The following is a 20,006-nucleotide window of genomic DNA, read 5'->3' as shown; positions in this document are numbered from 1 at the left end:
GGCTCCAAAGACAACAAGGACTCAGCTGGACTCACCCACCCATTTGCATTGGCTGCATGCTCACCTCACTCTAGGGATGTACCTTTCTTTTCCCCAGAGACCACGTTACAGAGGTAAAATGCTTCAAACATCCCTTTAAGTCCAGTCCCATTTTCCAACATGTGTTCGCTGTCTCTGATGGCTTCCTGACAAGCTGCTAATTTGGTTATAGATTTTATTCTGCCATGGTGGAGCGTCTACTTTGTCTACGTTGTTTCCCTCTGGTTTTTGCATATATGTCAATGCATTATTTTATCATGGGTTGTTTATTTCAGTGTAGGCCACAGGGGTTCCTGGAATCTGTATAGTCCTAAGAAGGAAAAGAGAGAAAACTGTCCTGAATGGGACAGGCGATTGATAGTGGTACCATCTACTTGTAACAAGGCACATCATGGGAAGGCATTGTGAGAAACCAGAAGGTGTCTAACCCGCTAGTTCCTAGGTATCTCTCCCTCAGGTGGCCAGGGCACGTCCATCGCCTTTGGATCCAGACCCTGGGGTGGACCAGTGTGGGAGAATCACCTGTGTGAGGGTTCTTCGGGGACTGGGAGTGGGACACCTGATGGTGAGACACAGTATCCCCCTCCTATACCACCTTTTCTCCATCCTACCAGGTAGGATACCTTGGAACTGTACCCCCCATTCCCTACATGAACACTCTCACACAGACAACCCGCTCTGGGAAAAAACAGACTCATATCCTAGCATTGTACATGACACGTCCCACTACTATGGTCAGACAAAGTTAGGCAATTACTGTTAACAACTCACACCTGACTCCATTAAGCTTACCCACATGAATAAAAGGCGGAGCATGAAAGCACACTCTCAGCGAGGCAAAGCACATGAAGGAACAGCGTTTTCCAGATGGCAGCTGAATGAGGGGAGAAAGGCGGCAAACCGAGAAGGAGAGCAAGGAGGGACATACCCATGCCCTATCTGGCGAGAAATCGGTACTTTCCAGAAATCCTCAGATTAAAAGGCATAAGGCCAGGAAACCAGACTGAAAAATGATGCATTGTGTGTGGAAATACCTGGGGCCCTCCTGCATGACTGGCCAAGTCAGGGAGGAGCAGCAGCTGCTGTGGTACCGTCTTTGGCTCCAGCATCAAACCAGCGCCAGAGAAATCAACACAGCTGGTGAGTTGGGGAGACCGATGCCAGACCAGTCTGTGTTGAAGTCAAGGTTGCAAGCAGCAACATTGTATGAACAGCACAAGAGCAAAGAATATTAATGCATGTGATGAAAGACGCAATTAAAGCTCAATTGCCGATGGATGTTTGAACTTTAATATGAATCAGAGAAGGTACGAGACAAAGGAACAGAGTGTTCCGGCACCACAGATGTGCTCAATCAAAGGTCTCTGTGTGACGTACCCAGCCAAGAAGTGGCAGAAACAAAAGCAATAAAGGGAAACTTATAGATGAAGTGAATCAAAGTGATCCTGCAATGGTTTAAGAAAAATCCATCGCACAGTCGAACGTTTTCGAATTTTGTCATCAAAAAGAAAGCAAAGAAAGTGAGAATATAAGGTCCGTACCCGATGGAGGGAGACCTGTGATCCGAGCCTGATCGAGTGAGAGCCCGACTGAGAGAGACCTGTGGTGAACAGTAAACCTAAGAACTTGTGAATGTGAAAATCCTGTTGAGAAAGGAACTTTGGTACTTGTTTGTTACACCAGGCACTCTGCAATAAGAGACTTTTTATTAGGAAAGAGATGTTGGCGCAGAAGGCCCAGATTCCTATGTTTTTGAACTGCATCCTCGTGGCAGAGAAGCCAGAGTGTGTGCGAGGCTCAAGTGTGCCACCTTGTCCCGTGCTGAAAACGTCAGGAAGGGAAGCCAACTGCTCAACTATCCTGACATATTGTTTTTTTAACACTCTTTCTTTTGCATTAATCGTTTTCTCACATCATTTGTATTCAGAAGTACGGATCGACATCAAGTTTATTAGTATAGGCCCCTTTTATTTTGACAGAGACTCAACTAGGACTGCGTTATTATTATTATTATTATTTTATGGTTGTAGCTTGCTCCCATTATTAGATTTAGGATTAGATAGGTGTTCAATCAACCCATTGAAGTTCAATAAACACCTTTGAATTATGGTCACTTGTGTCTGTCTTCACTGTTTGATACCATGCCTTCCTTACAGCATAGCCTGGGGCCCTTATTCCACCTCTGAGGCAGAACAGGCTCTGATGACACCCTGGTAGGCCCCCTTCTCCAGGTTGAGAGGGGGTCCTATCCCCCTCTGACAGGGTCAAATCCTTGACCCTCTCACACTAATAATTCCACTATTTCAATGTTTGGAATATGGATGAAATAACAGGATGAGTCCAGGTGCTGCCCACAGGAGTTGTGAGACTTTGTATAATAAGTTGATTTTATTTCTCTTTCAGAATGTAACGGCTAATCACAGGGCCAATGATGTCATTGCAGCTGAAGACGGACCTCAGGTCTTAGTGGGTCGCTTTATGTATGGCCCTCTTGATATGGTGGCCTTAACAGGTGAAAAGGTAGGCAGCTTTTATTTTCTTACAGCGCAATAAAAAATGTGGTGCAATAGTAATGGTACAGGCAGTATAATTGGGGTGCAGGACCAAATTTCATTGGTTGAAAAAAGAAAATGTGTGGGTAAAAACTAGACTGAGTATTCTTATCCCCTCATAAAAGTCGTGAGGTGTATAATCATAGATACCAAATGATACATTTATGAGGACAAAAACGAATACTCTCTTGCTTAATCAAACCAACCTGAAGTATTTAGTCACATAACCTCATAATGCAAAAATTCTTCTCTCCTCCCATTAGACAGTATCATATGGTCACATTCCTGAGTTCATAAAATTAATTTGACCTACACGTGTGTCATGCTATTTGAACTCTATGGCCCTCATTCCGACTTTGGAGGTAACCACGCCGCTATTTGCCATATACCCCAATCAGAATGGCGAAATTCCATAAATCTGTATCCGGAAATTGCCCGAAATGTAACAACCCCTCTGCGGATGCATTCCACATGTACTGGGCCTGCCCCTTGATAGCCGAATTCTGGCGTGAAGTTGCGAACATCTTAGAAGAGATAACACAAATCCCAGCGCAGCTCAAACCTCAAAAATACCTCTTCGGCGATATAAGCAAAACCCCAGAAAAAACCAGGAGACTGTTCAATGTAGCCTGTGCAGCAGCCAAGAAATGTATCCTCCAAAATTGGAAGAGTAACCATGCCCCACGCGTAGAACAGTTCCTCAGAACCTTAACATATAGAAACAAATGTGAGGAAACCTATAAAGGAATGGTATCCCCTCCTTGTAGACCGAAAGATATCTGGTCCCTGTTTACAACATATCTGAGCACAACCCCATGGGACATGGAGAACTCTGATAGTGAATGAACTCCCAATAAAACTCATCGACCTGTAATCACAGTATGAGCAAAATGTTGTAAATATATGAATATTTATGTGTCGAAGAGCTCTGGGAGAGGGAAGGGGGGAAAACTTTTATTGTAAAAGATATGCGTTCAGATGTCAGAGGGAAGTTGAAGCGTGTGTGATTTGATATGCAAGCCAAAAATAAAGTTTTTTTTTAAAAAAAGGGGAAAACCAATATGCCATGTTTTGTAGGATGTTTTAATCAGACATTTCATTTGAGGCATTTCTCACCCAGCCCAAATCAGGCACGCACAATTTTAATTTATTAAGTTCTTTTTATGAACTTGACACCCCCAATTTCACAAAATATATTCCCTAAAGAATCCCTCACCTGCCGTTTGGAACAATAAACACAATGGATTGCACACGAGGTCTATTTATTAAGAACATAGGAATAACTGAATCAATTTAAATATAACCACTTTATGCATCTGATCTTCCTGCAGTGGATTCCTGCCTCTGTCATTCCTAAGCAGGCCTACTCCTCTTTCGAATGTCTTGTCTGCAGGCTCTGTCTCTCTCCTAGCCATTCCCTTACTGTGGCTACTATCTATCGGCCACCTGGTCAGATCTCCTCCTTCCTCTCAGATTGGGCGGTCCTCTCCTCTTCCCTCCTGGTCTCGACCACTCAACTACTCTTTCTTGGAGACTTCAACATCCACCTTGATGCCTCATGTCCTTCCTCTGGACTCTTCCATGACGCTCCCTCACTCTCTATTCTTCCCTCTGGCCTGACTCACTCTACAGGGCACACTCTGGATGTTCTGATCTCCTCAGGCCTTCCCCTCTCTATACCTCTCACCACTCCTATCTCCTGGAGTGATCACTTTCTCCTGTCCTCCCAGCTCACCCTCTCTACCCCTCAGGCCAAGCCATCTCCAGCACTGCCACCCACCTTCTCTGTCACCCGACCCATGAAGCGCGTGTCAGTTGAGGCTTTTGCCACTGCTTTCTCTTCCGCCCACCCCCTTTGGCTGACTCACACCCTGACACAGCCCTTTCCACTCCGCTATCTCTGAAACTCTGGGCGTTCTTGCCCCTGTCATGAGGATTTGCCTCAAGCCCAAAGCCAAGTGCAACTCCTGGTTCGATTAAGACCTCTTCATCCTTAAGCGCAAGTGCAGGGTGGCTGAGAGGAAATGGCGTACTTCATGTACAGCCTCTGACAAACTGGCCTGCCGCCTGCTTCAAAGGCAATACCGTCTCTCTGCCCGCACCAAGAAGCGAGCTCACATCCAAGCCTTTTTGTCTGCGGGATCTAACAACTCGGCTGAACACTTTAAAATCTGCAAGGAACTGGCAAATCCTGCTGCAGTCTCTACCTCTCCTGTCCCCTCCCAGGCCCTCTGCATGGCACTGGCTTCTCATTTCATCTCTAAAACTCAGAACATCCTGTCCTCGCTCTCCTCCTCTCCCCTTACTCCTCCTCTCCCCTTACTCCCTGCTCTTCCTCCAGCCCTTCTTCGGCCACCTCCCCTCCCACCTTCTCTGCCTTTCCCCTGTTCTCACCATATCCGGTTTCTAGACAAGTCCGATCTATGAAAGTCTTGTCAAAACAGGTTCATCCCTGTTCCTTCAAAACCATTAAGGACCACATTTACTCCCTGGCTCCTGCTCTGGCCGACTTCTGCAACCACTCCTTTGCCACTGGAGTCTTCCCTTCCTCCCTGAAGCACTCCCTGGTGCACCCTCTTCTCAAGAAACCCTCTTCTATCGCCCAATCTCCATCACTCCTTTCCTGGGCAAACTCTAGGAAAAGCTGGCCATCTCCCAGCTCAATCCTCACACTGAATCTGTTGGTTGTCTCCATGATCATCAGTCTGGCTTCAGAGCTGCCAGAAGCACGGAAACTGCTCTCCTGAACATCCATGAAGACCTGCTCTCCAATCTTGATTCCAACACGCCCTGTGTCCTCATCTTGCTTGATCTCTCTTCTGCCTTTGAAACGGTCAACCATGCCATCCTGCTCAACCGTCTCCGTGATAACCTGGGTATCACCGGTCAGGCCCTGGTGTGGCTGACTTCTTTCCTCTCTGAACGACCCTCCCAGGTTCAACTTGGGTCCTTCCTCTCTTCTATCTATATCTCTACCTGTGGTGTTCCCCAGGGGTCTGACCTCTCTCCCTGGCTCTTCAACCAATACCTGGCTCTTCTTGCCCACCGCATTGCTGCACTCTGACCCAACTTCCAGTGCTATGCGGATGACACCCAGCTCATCTTCAGGCTACCCTCAGCCACCTCTTCGCCCTCTCTCATCTCTGACTGTCCACCATCCAGGAGTGGTGTGCCGCCAATGATCTCTGCCTTAATGCCAGTAAGACTGAGATTCTCCTCATCGGCTGTTAGGCAGAAACCTGTGCAGTTCCCTTAGGGACCACTGCAAAAGATTTAAGACTACAGGTGTTGGCAGTAAACCCACTTGGTAGCAGTCTGTACCACCCAGATTTACCTGGTAGCTGTGGCTGAGCAGTCAGACTTCCCTCAAGAAGAGTTAGGCAGTATGCAAAGTATACTCAATAGGCACTCAGATACAATAATACAAGCAAACACTGACCAGAGCTTTGGTATCAAAGTATATAATTATTTATTTAAACACACACAGTTGAAACACTCCAGCACTCTTATGGTAAAATATTCTAAACACAGTTACTATTATGATATATACACCCCTTTTTCCCTATTAGAAAATCACAGTAAAACACCACTTATTTTCATACAGAGGGTGAGCGCTTAACTAGATTGCACTCTAATAAGTTTGTGAAAAAGGGAGGGAAAAAGACAGAATATGAAGAGGTACACCACTCTACGATTCCAGAACACTGTTAGCAAGGCAGAGAGCAAAAAGTCACTGGTGAGCCTAAGTCCAAAGGCTGGGCCCACTCTTAGAGAGAGCAGAGCACAAATGCGCCCAAGATCACACAGTTACACTAGGCTTAGAAAGTCTTGCAGAGGGTTCAGAAAAGCGTTTAGAGAGGCTTAGAAAAGTTTAACCAAGGTGTCCCAGGCTAACCCAGGTTCAAATCAAAAGCCGGGGGCTAAATCTACCCCGTACAGTCGGTAGCAAGGGAAGCCAGGCTGGACACAGTACCTTAATTGGGAAGGATCCTCAAGCGGTGGCAGTTGTTCCTTGTAGTGGGTGCAAGTTGCGTCGTCGTCCAGTGCAAGAGAAGATCTCGACTTGGAGGAAAGATGAAGGTTGTTGCACTACCAGGGCAGAAACCAGCCGCAGAGTTTTCCGGTTAAAGGTGGTACCTTTGTTTCACGGTCATGGTAAAACATGGTATCCCGGTTGCGGGGGTGCTTGGCACGGGCAAGGCGGCCACGAGATACGTCGGGAAAGCGAAAAGACAGTGAAACTGGTTATCGCCACCAGTTAAAGGAAGAAGACTCTCCGGCGGGTCAGCTCAGCTTTTCCCTCGTCGGATTCTTAGGTCCTGTGGCGACTTCTGAAGTTCCAGTCCCCAAAGCCCTGCTTTTATGCAGCAAACCCCCATTCACTCAGCCTAGCTGTCACTCAAACATGCTAAGTGGTGAGCTGGCCGGCTCACCACTTGGGCCAATCAGGACGGAGTGCGACTTGAGTTGCCTAGGCAACTGAGTCCAGGGTGCCTAAATTCCCCTCCACCCCTCCTAAGTACCCCAGACATAGTGGCACCACTTTGGAGGGCTTCTATGGAGAAGCCCGCCAAACAGTGGAACAAAGGGCTCGACTTGGGTTGGAGTCACAGAAGAGAACACAAACGCCATTTTAGAATCAAGTTTTGGCAAAAAATACCAACCAGAGAATTAATATTAATTAAATAAACCGGCGGTATGTTCGTGGCTACCGTAAATAATTAAATAAATATAGTAGCCTAAAACAATGGGAAATCCCATAGGAAAATATTCGCGGTTGAACATAAAAGTAGTATCCACTGCCACCAGCCAAAACTCGATCAGGGGGGACGGAGACGTGCCCCCTCGACTAACAGACGCTGGGGCAATCGAATTGCCCCAGCCAGTACATCCACAATATGATGGTTTGTACTGGTTCTGCTCAGAATTTAAGACTAGTAAAGTCAATGGTGACTTTACATGCCCTGGGAGACAGTAGTCAGTCCCAGGGTATGGAGTCTATACTGGGGGGTCACTATGACACCCCTGTGTTACTGCACTGAGGGTACTGTGTAACACATATCACAAAAACACATGAAACCCTATGGAGTAAAAGACCCCATAGCCCATTAAACACTTCTAGATCCAAAGAAACACACTCAAATCATGTCCAAGAGTGAGGGTAAAAGAGTCTCACTCTTGGCAGGAGAAAAAAATAAACCCCAAAAATCCATCAAAGCTCCTGGGGGACTCACTAGGTTAGGAAATTCAGCCTAAACAGAGAATTCTCCCTAACACTCGCCCCCCCAGACTAAGGGACAGGAGGATTTAATCCACTCCTGGATGAACCTCATACCTCTAGTCGATGACATACATCCTAGAGAGTCCATCAGCATTTTGATGGTGACACCCTGACCTGTGCTCAATGGTGAAATCAAACCCTTGCAGGCAGATTGACCATCTCAATAGTTGTGGATTTTCTCCCTTCATTTGCATTAACCATCTCAAGGGTTGGTGGTCAGTCTGAATGACAAAAGTAGAACCATACAAGTATTGCCTAAACTTCTTCAGTGCCCACACAATAGCAAAGCATTCTCTTTCGATTGTTGCCCACCTTGTCTCAGGATCCTTCAGTTTACGGCTGATGAAGCAAATGGGGTGCTCCCTACCCTTCTCATCCAGTTGGCTTAGAACTGCACCTATACCTACATTGGAAGCATCAGTTTGTACAATGAAAGTTTGGTGGTAGTCAGGAGCTCTCAATACTGGAGCTTGGCAAAGAACTATCTTCAGTTTTTCAAAGGCCTGATTGCACTCCTCATTCCATTTGTCCTTTTTAGGGAATTTTGGAGAGGAGATTACATTCAGTGGAGAAGCTATGGTCCCATAGTTCTTAATGAAATTCCTGTAATACCCAGTGAGGCCTAGGAAGGCTCTCACTTGGGTTTGAGTAGTAGGTATTGTCCAATTTTGCACAGCTTCAATCTTGCTGAGCAAAGGCCATATTTCTCCACCTCCTACCTCATGCCCAAGGTAGACCACCTTACTTTGACCGATCTGGCATTTACTTGCCTTGATAGTCAAATTGGCCTGTCCAAGAGCCTGCAAAACATGTCCTATGCGGTTCACATGATCTTCCCAGGAATGGCTGAAGACTGCAATGTCATCCAAGTATGCCATGCAGAAGTCTTCCATCCCAGCCAGAACTTGGTTTACCATCCTTTGGAATCTAGCAGGTGCATTTTTTAATCCAAAAGGCATGACCTTAAACTGGTACAAGCCAACTGGGGTGGAAAATGCAGTTTTCTCCTTGGCATGGTCTGTCAAGGCTATTTGCCAATAGCCTGACATAAGGTCAAATGTGCTGAGGTACTTGGCTGCACCAAGTTTATCCACCAACTCATCTGTCCTTGGTAAAGGGTGGGCATCAGTCTTGGTGACTGCATTAAGAGCTCTATAGTCCACACAGAACCTCAAGTCTTTGGATCCTGCCTTTGGTACTAACACAACTGGGCTAGACCATGGACTAGTAGAGGGTTATATTAACCTGAGATCAAGCATCTTCTTGACCTCCCCCTTGATATGGGTTCTCACATTTTCTGACATTCGGTATCCTCTGCTTTTGACTGGCAGACAGTCACCAGTGAGTATCTCGTGCTGTCCCCAAGGGGTCAAGCCTGGTGAGAGTGAGAACAGGGAGGCAAACTGATTTAACATAGATTTGCACTCCTCTTGTTGCTCAGGTGTCAGATCTGAAGAGAGATTGACTCCTTCAATTTTTTCATCTAAAGGTACACCCCTGGGGAGATCAGGCAGAGACTCACTCTCTTCTTCCTCTGCTGCTGAAGCTAGAAGCAAGGCTCCTACTTCAAGTCTGGAGATGTACGCTTTCAGTCGGTTGGTGTGGAAGACTCTAGGAGCTTCCCTGGGTCTGCCCAGATCCACCAGATAGTTGACCTCTCCAAGTTTTCCCACAACTTTGAAGGGTCCCATCCATTTGTCTTGCAAGGCCCTCTGCCTTGTTGGGAGCATAACGAGAACTAGCTGGTCTTGAGTGAACTCAACCATGTTAGCCTTTTGATCATGCCAATGCTTGACCAAAGCTTGTCCAGCATTCAGGTTATCACTCGCTTCTGCCATCATGTGTGACATTCTCCTTCGGAGACCTATCACATAGTCAGTCACTCTGAATGGCTTGAGGGGAGGAGCGCCTTCCAACCCCTCCTTAATCAGGGCCAATGGACCTCTGACCGGATGGCCATAGAGAAGTTCAAAGGGAGAATAACCTACTCCCTCCTGAGGGACTTCTCTATAAGCAAAGAGAAGGCATGGCAGTAGAAGGTCCCACTTTCTTTTCAGAGGTTCCTCTAAAGCACCTATCATGCTCTTCATGGTTCTGTTAAATCTTTCCACCAGCCCATTGGTTTGGGGGTGGTAGGCGGTTGAGAACTTGTAAGTAACTCCACAGGTTTTCCACATGGCTTTCATGTAGTGGGACATAAAGTTTGACCCCCTATCGGATATCACTTCCTTAGGAAACCCAACCCTGGTAAAAAATGCCAAGGAGGGCCTTAGCCACAGCCGGAGCTGTAAAAGTTCTCATAGGTATTGCCTCAGGGTATCTAGTAGCATGGTCTACTACAACAAGGACAAACCTGTTGCCTGAGGAAGTAGGGGGATCAAGGGGACCAACAATGTCAATCCCTACCCTCTCAAATGGGACTCCCACAAGTGGGAGAGGCACTAATGGTGCCACATTCTTGGCGCCAACCTTACTAGAAGTTTGGCAGGTATGGCAGCTCTTGCAGAACTTATCTACTTTGGCCCCCATTTTTGGCCAGTAGAAGTAGAGTGAGAGCCTTTCCTTGGTCTTCTTGAAACTCAAGTGAGCAGCCAAAGGAATCTCGTGGACTAAGTGCAAGAACTGTTGTCTGTTTTCTTGAGGTACTACAAGGCGTTTGTAGTCTCCAGGCTCAGACTCAGTTGGTTTACTGTAGAAGAGGCCATCTTCCCAGTGCAACCTATACTTCCCAGGCTCTTGCCCATCAGCCTGAGCAGCTGCCTGTTGGCGGAGGCCATCCAGAGTTGGACATTCTCTTTGTCCCTTACGGAAATCTGCCCTGCTGAGTCCACCTTCTGCCAGTAAAGACTGCAGCTCAGGATGGTCCTCAGGGTCTAGATCTCCAATAAGTTCTTGGCCTCCCACTAGCTCTTCTTCAGAGTCTAGTTCAACCATACAGGGTTGTACCTCCTTCTCAGCCTCAGCTGGAGGGGGAGTTACAGGTGTAACTGTTGGAAGCACTGGAGTGCTTGCTGCTGACTTCTTCCTAGGAGTCTTGGGTTGCCCCTTTGCTCCTGATCTGGTAGTTACTGCAGTGAGTTGCTCCAGTGGTACAGGAGTGATCTCTGTCATCATCTCCTGAGATAACCCTCGCATGGTTTTCTCTCTTGCAAGTTTCGTGAGCTCCTGTAACCTTTTACTAGGTGGTCTGGGGCTATGTGACACAACTCCAAGAGCTGTTAGGTCATTACCCAACAGAACCCTACCTGGCACTTCACATTGTACACTGACAGGTATTTTTACAGCCATGTCATTACACTGGATGAGAACTGGTAACTGGGGACACATCTGCACAGGCCCTCCAGCTAACTTGGTGAGGCATGTGGGTGCCTTAGCAACATCCTCTGCCTTGAAAAATGATTCATCCACCACAGTTATGCTGGCCCCAGTGTCTCTAATGGCAGGAGTCTCCTGACCATTCACCTGGACACTGTCTTTATAATACTCTTTAGTATTATCTGGGATAGAATTATACACATCTAAATTCTGTTGTTCCCAAAACCCCAGAGAGACTAAAGAAACACTGGCTGAGACTCCAATGGGTTCATCAGCCAGCAGTAGAAAGTTTCCACTTGCCATTGGGACTTCCTCTTCTGGAGCGAAGGCTAAGGAGGCAAGTTGGATCCCTGAAGGTTTACCCTTGCATCTGGGATCTCCTTTCACATGGTCAGTAGAGCCACAAACAAAGCATTTACCAAATGCCTTCTGGAATGGAGGCTTGTTCTGATCTCCCTCTGGTTTGGCACCAGAGGAGATACTACTCTGCTGTGGTTTCCCTGGTGGCTTACCCTTCTGGTTTTGTTTGGAGCCCTCTTTGGAATTTGCAGTATTAGAATTCTCTTTGGAGTCCTTTTTAGGCTGTTTCCCCTCATCCTTTTTCTGAGCTACTCCAGAATCCTTGTGAGTGGCCCTGTTGGCAACCCACAAGTCAGCAGCCTTAGCTATCTTTCGGGAATCTAATTCCTTTGAATCAGCCAAGTGCTGTCTGAGCTCAGGAGAGGAGGCATCATAAATTGACTCCAACATAAAAAGATTCTTCATACCTTCATGTGTTCACTTTGTAACCCTTCACTCACCCAGGTATCCCAAAGGGTACCATCATGCTTTTTGAGGGTTCTAAACCTCTTCAGATACTGGGAAGGGGTCTTCCCAAACCTAGCTATTAGAGCTAGTTTTACACATTCATACTCTTTCCTATCCTCCTCCCCCAACTCCATTACCACATCAGTTGCAACAGGGGGAAGCCCAGAGAACAACCAGGTGAGTAAGTCATTTCCTGTGATGTTCTGGAGCCCATGATTATATTCAAACAGAGACAACCAATCCAACACATCCAACTTAGGCTCATACATACCACCCAATTCTTTAGACATCCGGGGTCTTTTAGGACTGGAACTTATAGAGGAGCCAGAGAGAGAAGCATTTTCGACAGATAATTTCTTCATTTCTAACTCATGCTTGAGCTCCATTTCCCTTTGCCTTAGTTCTTGATTCATTTCCTGATGTCTCTGTTCAGCCAAAGTATTCAGTTTCTTGAATTCTAGTTCAAGTTTCATTTTCTCTAATTCGAGATATTGAGGAGTTAGTGTGGGACTTGGTAAAGGCCCAGTAGGTACAGCAGGTAGAGCAGACAGAGGCCTAGGGGGGACAGTCACAGCAGCCTCACCCTCCTCTTCTGACTCTTCTTCAGGATTATCAACATTTGGATCAATATCAATTTCTATACTGTTATCTACATTTTCTGGCATGGTAGGTTCCTCAGACCCATCATCCAGACTTTGGTTAGCTAACAACCTTTCTATTATCTCCATGTTCTTGCCTTTAGTCAGGCGGTTCTTATGCTTACATAATACTCTTAAACAATCAGCAGTTTTTGTAGCAAGGGACTCTTGACTATAAGTTTCCATAGTTGACATGTTAGAAAGACTACTTTTTCAGTGCTAAGCTTTGTGGTTAGTTGTACTAAGGTATCTTCAAGCACTCTAAAGTGTATACTCAATACAAATCCCACCGCTGTACACCAGTGTTAGACAGAAACCTGTGCAGTTCCCTTAGGGACCACTGCAAAAGATTTAAGACTACAGGTGTTGGCAGTAAACCCACTTGGTAGCAGTCTGTACCACCCAGATTTACCTGGTAGCTGTGGCTGAGCAGTCAGACTTCCCTCAAGAAGAGTTAGGCAGTATGCAAAGTATACTCAATAGGCACTCAGATACAATAATACAAGCAAACACTGACCAGAGCTTTGGTATCAAAGTATATAATTATTTATTTAAACACACACAGTTGAAACACTCCAGCACTCTTATGGTAAAATATTCTAAACACAGTTACTATTATGATATATACACACCTTTTTTCCCTATTAGAAAATCACAGTAAAACACCACTTATTTTCATACAGAGGTGAGCGCTTAACTAGATTGCACTCTAATAAGTTTGTGAAAAAGGGAGGGAAAAACACAGAATATGAAGAGGTACACCACTCTATGATTCCAGAACACTGTTAGCAAGGCAGAGAGCAAAACGTCACTGGTGAGCCAAAGTCCAAAGGCTGGGCCCACTCTTAGAGAGAGCAGAGCACAAATGCGCCCAAGATCACACAGTTACACTAGGCTTAGAAAGTCTTGCAGAGCGTTCAGAAAAGCGTTTAGAGAGGCTTAGAAAAGTTTAGCCAAGGTGTCCCAGGCTAACCCAGGTTCGAAAGCCGGGGGCTAAATCTACCCCGTACAGTCGGTAGCAAGGGAAGCCAGGCGGGACACGATACCTTAAGTGGGAAGGATCCTCCAGCGGTGGCAGTTGTTCCTGGTAGTGGGTGCAAGTTGCGTCGTTGTCCAGGGGAAGAGAAGATCTCGACTTGGAGGAAAGATGAAGGTCGTTGCACTACCAGGGCAGAAACCAGCCGCAGAGTTTTCCGGTTAAAGGTGGTACCTTTGTTTCGCGGTCGTGGTAAAACATGGTATCCCGGTTGCCGGGGTGCTTGGCACGGGCAAGGCGGCCATGAAATACGTCGGGAAAGCGAAAAGATGGTGAAACTGGTTAAAACCCCACCAGTTAAAGGAAGAAGACTCTCCGGCGGGAGATCTCCTCTGTCGTTGGGAAAAAGTGGTGAGACGGTCCAGCAGGGCTCCACCGGTAGTGGTGTCGTGGCAGGTCGGCTCAGCTTCTCCCTCGTCGGATTCTTAGGTCCTGTGGCGACTTCTGAAGTTCCAGTCCCCAAAGCCCTGCTTTTATGCAGCAAACCCCCATTCACTCAGCCTAGCTGTCACTCAAACATGCTAAGTGGTGAGCCGGCCGGCTCACCACTTGGGCCAATCAGGACGGCGTGCGACTTGAGTTGCCTAGGCAACTCAGTCCAGGGTGCCTAAATTCCCCTCCACCCCTCCTAAGTACCCCAGACATAGTGGCACCACTTTGGAGGGCTTCTGTGGAGAAGCCCGCCAAACAGTGGAACAAAGGGCTCGACTTGGGTTGGAGTCACAGAAGAGAACACAAACGCCATTTTCGAATCAAGTTTTGGCAAAAAATACCAACCGGAGAATTAATATTAATTAAATAAACGGGCGGTATGTTCGAGGCTACCGTAAATAATTAAATAAAGATAGTAGCCTAAAACAATGGGAAATCCCATAGGAAAATATTTGCGGTTGAATATAAAAAGTAGTATCCACTGCCACCAGCCAAAACTCGATCAGAGGGGAACGGAGACGTGCCCCCTCGACTAACAGACCCTGGGGCAATCGAATTGCCCCAGCCAGTACGTCCACAATATGATGGTTTGTACTGGTTCTGCTCAGAATTTAAGACTAGTAAAGTCAATGGTGACTTTACATGCCCTGGGAGACAGTAGTCAGTCCCAGGGTATGGAGTCTATACTTGGGGGTCACTATGACACCCCTGTGTTACTGCACTCAGGGTGCTGTGTAACACATATGACAAAAACACATGAAACCCTATGGAGTAAAAGACCCCATAGCCCATTAAACACTTCTAGATCCTAAGAAACACACTCAAATCATGTCCAAGAGTGAGGGTAAAAGAGTCTCAATCTTGGCAGGAGAAAAAAATAAACCCCAAAAATCCAGCAAACCTGCTGGGGGACTCACTAGGTTAGGAAATTCAGCCTAAACAGAGAATTCTCCCTAACATCGGCACACCCGCTCCCTCCTTTCCTGTCACTCTCTGGTTGGCTTCTCTTGGCCCTCCCCCTGCTCCTACCTGTGAGGCTAAAAACCTTGGGGTCATCTTTGACTCCACACTCTCCTTCTCTCCTCACATCTCTGACGTCACACTACCAGCTGCACCTCCTCAGAGGTATTCTTCCCTTCCTCTCCTTCCCCCAGAAGCTCACTGTCTCCAGAGATCTGGTTCTCTCTAGGGTGGACTACTGCAATAGCCTCTTTCTAAATCTACCTGCCTCTACTCTCCGCCCTCTTCAACTTATCCAAAACAGGACTTCCATTGAAACGTTTAAAACCCTCTGCATTGTCCACAAGTACTTCTGGGGCCTGGGGCCTCATTACCCTCAACTTTCTCTCCCTAAATATCTTCCTTCTCAAGCCCTTCGCTCATCCGCCTCCAACTCCCTCATGGTCAGTCGCTTCTCCAAGCAACGAGTTGGTGGTAGATCTCTTTCCTCTGCTGGGGCCTCCCTCTGGAACAGCCTCCCTGAAACTCGAGGAGAATCATCTCTGGTTCCTGAGACACCTCAAAACCTTTCTCTTTGCTTCTGCCTTTTCTCCTTCCCTCCCTGCTAACTTCCTGACTGAATCTGACACTGCACTGGTTACCTGGCCACCTTCCGATCTATGGCCCAGGTGCCCTCTCCTGCCAGTTGCACACCTGCACTGCCTTTCTGGTAACCCCTGCACTTTGGGACTATTTCTGTATCCCTACAAGTCCCACTAGCAGCACTCGACACACGTTGTATGCACTTACCCTTGCACTTGCCACCTGCTGGCCGTACTTATTTACTTATTGTTATTTATTTATCCCATGTACTTCACTGTCACTCTCCCCCGCACTTCCCTACTTCCCCCTTCCATGCACCTGCGCAATCTGAATGACAGTTGGTCTAGTAGGATCGTAGCCTGTCTTCCCTCTGTTCCCCCTCCCTTGCCTCATCGCGCCTTGAAACACTTGTGTATAGGCGCGTTACAAATGCCATATCATATCATAACTATGAAATCCTGAGATTAATTGTTACTTCAATGAAGAATGATCAATGCTCTTGTCGCATAACTTGCTCCATTTACTTGAACAGAATTTTGTAAACACACACATCACAATCTTTACATTGGGCTCACCCTGATTGCCAGTTCACTATGGATTCAAAAATTAATGAGGACTCCTGACAAAGCTTTCATTTGATTAATCAAATTTGAATCAGAATATCCTTATGTATATGTTTCTATACTTAATCTTTATTGAAACAGTTTTCTAGAAAACTCAATTGAAACTCCAGCTATTTGACAATAAGAAATGTAAATAGCTTGTCAAAAGGAACATGTATGTTCAACATGTATGTTTGCTAGATTGATTTACTCCAGCTGTGTTACTATTGGATTAATGTGAAAAAGTGTACATTTCTCATTTTCAATGGACAACTTAAAAACAGGAAAATGTGCAGTGCATAATCACCCTTCCCCTTTTGTCTTGAGTGATTCACCACTAATAACAGAATTCTGCTTCGTGATGACCCAAGGAATGAGTTGAATTACATTATTTCTCTAGGTATGCACACAGTGAGATGTCCTGTTGACTCCCAAAATACTTCTGTGATAGGCACCTTCAAAGAGAAAGAGTGAGGGTATCTCCTTGTATCCTTGTATACACACCATAGGACCTATTCTATCAAATATAAAATTCTAGAAGCAGATACACTTCTGAAATATTCCCTCATTTCGTAGGATAAAGAATCAATTGATATACTCAGAAAAATAAAAGGGGCTGGAATTTAATTGATTCCCCTTTAGAATATAACTCCCCTCTGAATTATTTCCCCTTGACTTTATATTTTCTTAGGAGTTTCTTTTGGCTATCTCACAGAAGGTGGGCACCCTTTGAAGGACTGGTTACATTCTCTCCCTCTGAGCACAGGTGTGCATTGATAAGCAAGATGGGGTCAGCTTCCCTCCACAACCTGGGTTCCCTTATTTCTGTATTAGGGCCTGTCTGCTGTCTTTTCCACTGAAGAAGACCTGGGACTTTAACTCCGGGTAGGCCTTTCTTGCAGTGTGCTGTTAGTAATCCAAAATGGGTCAGAAATAAAAGCAATCTATTCCATTCTCCTTTCTGTTATTGCCAATTCTCCTTTCTCGCCTTCTTCCAATGAGCCTGTCAGTCAGTGCTCAAGTGAATGTCTCTGCCCAGAATCGATGGGTTTGAACGTTTATTGAGCAGAACCACTCCCTTTTGAAGTGTATATTATTTCCCAATTTAATTGGTGAATGTATGTGATAAAACAGTATTCCAAAAGTGACATCACATTAAACCAATGCCTCTGTGGTAATTGGGCATATTAATGAAGATGGCAGACTGATGCGAATAACTTCTAACCTCTGTTTCCCTCCTATTTGATGTGATGTCATCTTAGCGATATCTACAATAAGCAACTGTAACCTTCTAAAACATCATATTCTTCACACATAATCAATTGCTCACATGTAGTCCTGTTCCTAATCAGTTTATCAGATTGATCACAATTAGTTGAAACAAATGATGTGAATTTCCTCTCCATACAATTCATGGTGGATGAGTTATGTATTTTGGCTTTTTACGCACTAATACTTTTACACAAAAATAATGTTTCCTTCTCAAAGTAACAGGGTTGCTGGCACAGGTGCTGGGATATATGAATCACTGGCATGTGCAGCTTCTGCTTATAGATTCCCACATTTGCCTAATGTACATAATTAACATATATTAAAAAATCATATTACATCTGTGAGATATATTTACCCACTCAGCAGTACTTCCCCACATCACCAAGCTGCGCATCTGCAGTCACCAGCAAAATGGCTGCGCTGGCTCTTGTGAGCAACATGGCCTCAAAACTGTGTTTTGCAGCAACAACAAAAAAGGTGGCTGCACCATCTTGCCAAGCAAATATTGGGCAGGATCAAACAAGGGGGCACACTGAGGAAGCCTGCCAGTGTGTTCTTACATATACAAAAGAAATAGAGTGAAAAAGCAGTGCTGCTTTGCTGCCAGCCCAAAGTTCCCATGGAAAAAGTGAACATTTCACATTGAGAAGGAGGCTGCTCTGACACTATTGTCATCTGTGTTTCATCAAACTACTTGTTTCAACAAGACCCTGTCATGCCCAGCCATGTTCACATTGTGCTCCATCAGAAAAGAGCATTATTCCTGAAGGGTAGGCTGTGCCAGCCAAATGTGAGAAAGTCAACTAAAGATTTACTTCAGCTGCATGGACAAACGCTTAAACTTTTGCTACAAAATGTCAAAAATCACTGCTTGAAAAGAAATGTTAGCTTTCTGTACACATATCAATTTTATAGAGTCCTTGGCCTTAAACAAATTGGTTCCCCCAAATGGAGCCACCATAAATTCCTAGGACACAAAAGTGATAATTGCTAGGTTGGAAAACTTTGAAAGACCAAGACAAAGACAGTTCACATACTCATCAGACTTTGTTCCCTGCAGGGGCCTCTTACAATAGGATTCTGGGATAAGGGGCAATAAACCTTCAATCAAGCTGGGAAAACCCCATCCTCCCTATGGGGGAAGTGACAGTTGGTGGTAGCTGAAAAGAAAAAAATGGGCCAGTGTAGGACAAAAGCCAGCCCATGTGTTTCAAAAGATTATTTTATAAATAAACATTGAATACTTTTATCCCTGCAGCAGGACTTTGCAAAAATGTGAAAATATCACAGTTTAAATGTGATGTTGTGGTTTATAATTTAAGACATTGTAGCGTTCACTGACCCCTTGGGAACAGACATGGCAGAGAATTGTGTATTATAAGGGAAGTATCCATGATGTTGTTACAAAATTCAATACTGACATTCATGACGATAATCCAGACACACATGTAAATTTAGAGAATTTAAAGCTAAATCTTTCATGCTCAAAATGACAAAAAAGTATTAGAAGGGCGAAACAATGTCTTACTGATTGCAGATTTGGACTGGCATGTTCTACATAAAAGATGTAATCTGCTCATGTAATGGGGTAAAATGCCACAACTGTACAAATGTATAAATTATGTTCAGGTTGATTTTTTGGCAAAAAGGTCGGTGGGAAGCCTTTTCACATCATAAAATGAAACCTCCTAAACGAGTCACATCCTAGAGGAGGCAACTAACATTGATTGTCCAATCCAGTTGTTTAGAGACGTGCTTAGCTAAGCCTGCCCAGCCATTTAGTCTATGATGTCACCATGCTCTATATAAAGAGTCCCTGACAGGACTCGAGACAGACACCCGCTCCTGAATTCCTGCGCTGCGTTCCTGATCTCCATTCATCTTGCTGATTCCAGATTTCCCCTACAAGGCCAAAGCATTGCTGACCCTACTCCAGAGCATACTGCAAAACCCAAGTATAGCTGATTCCTACTCCAGCAAGGCCATTGATCCAGAAAAAACCTATAATATCCCATTAACAAAAAGGGGAAAGCGGTGGTACCTTTTACATCCTGAAATTAGACCAGCTTGCGGCCCACTAACTGCATGCCCGCTGCAATCCTGCCATCCAGCTGTCCATAGCGTCTGGTGACCAGACCTTGCCCAGCTGTCTTTTGCCAGGAGAGTCCGCTACCTGGTGACCCGAGCCCTGGAGACCAGAACCTGTTGACTATCCAAAAATTCCAAAAACTCAAAAGTGGACTGTGAGTATAATTCCCACCCCACAGAAACACATAGCTTACCTTGCCTTGCCTTTGTCCTTATCCCACTCTCTAAGCAGTCACATATATACCCTGGTAACTCGTTGAAACTGTTAGAATTATCTGTGTACCTGTCCTTGACTTTCTAAAGTGCTAGCGCCATCTCTTTATTAATTTTGTTTTGTGTAAATCCTAAGCCCTTATCATATTTTGAGTGATCAGACTAGTTTCCACTTAGGGTTGGACGCTG

At 45.5% G+C, this 20,006-nt stretch overlaps 1 protein-coding gene across 13 annotated transcripts in view; it reads left to right on the top strand.

Moving 5' to 3' along the window:
* The window catches only part of PITPNM3 (PITPNM family member 3), a 6,156,742-nt gene that overhangs the window by 4,775,495 nt on the left and 1,361,241 nt on the right, over positions 1-20,006 (top strand). For all 13 annotated transcript variants that reach the window (XM_069615040.1, XM_069615036.1, XM_069615037.1 and 10 more), the window contains one exon: positions 2,443-2,559. In XM_069615040.1, the coding sequence (XP_069471141.1) occupies positions 2,443-2,559 (117 nt within the window). The remainder of the gene's footprint in view (positions 1-2,442; positions 2,560-20,006) is intronic.

This window comes from Ambystoma mexicanum, chromosome 9 (genome assembly GCF_040938575.1).
Source record: "Ambystoma mexicanum isolate Mex_15411 chromosome 9, UKY_AmexF1_1, whole genome shotgun sequence".
Lineage (NCBI taxonomy): Eukaryota > Metazoa > Chordata > Amphibia > Caudata > Ambystomatidae > Ambystoma > Ambystoma mexicanum.
The sequence above is the reverse complement of the archived record's forward strand: the minus strand, read 5'-3'. Positions and strand labels throughout refer to the sequence as shown.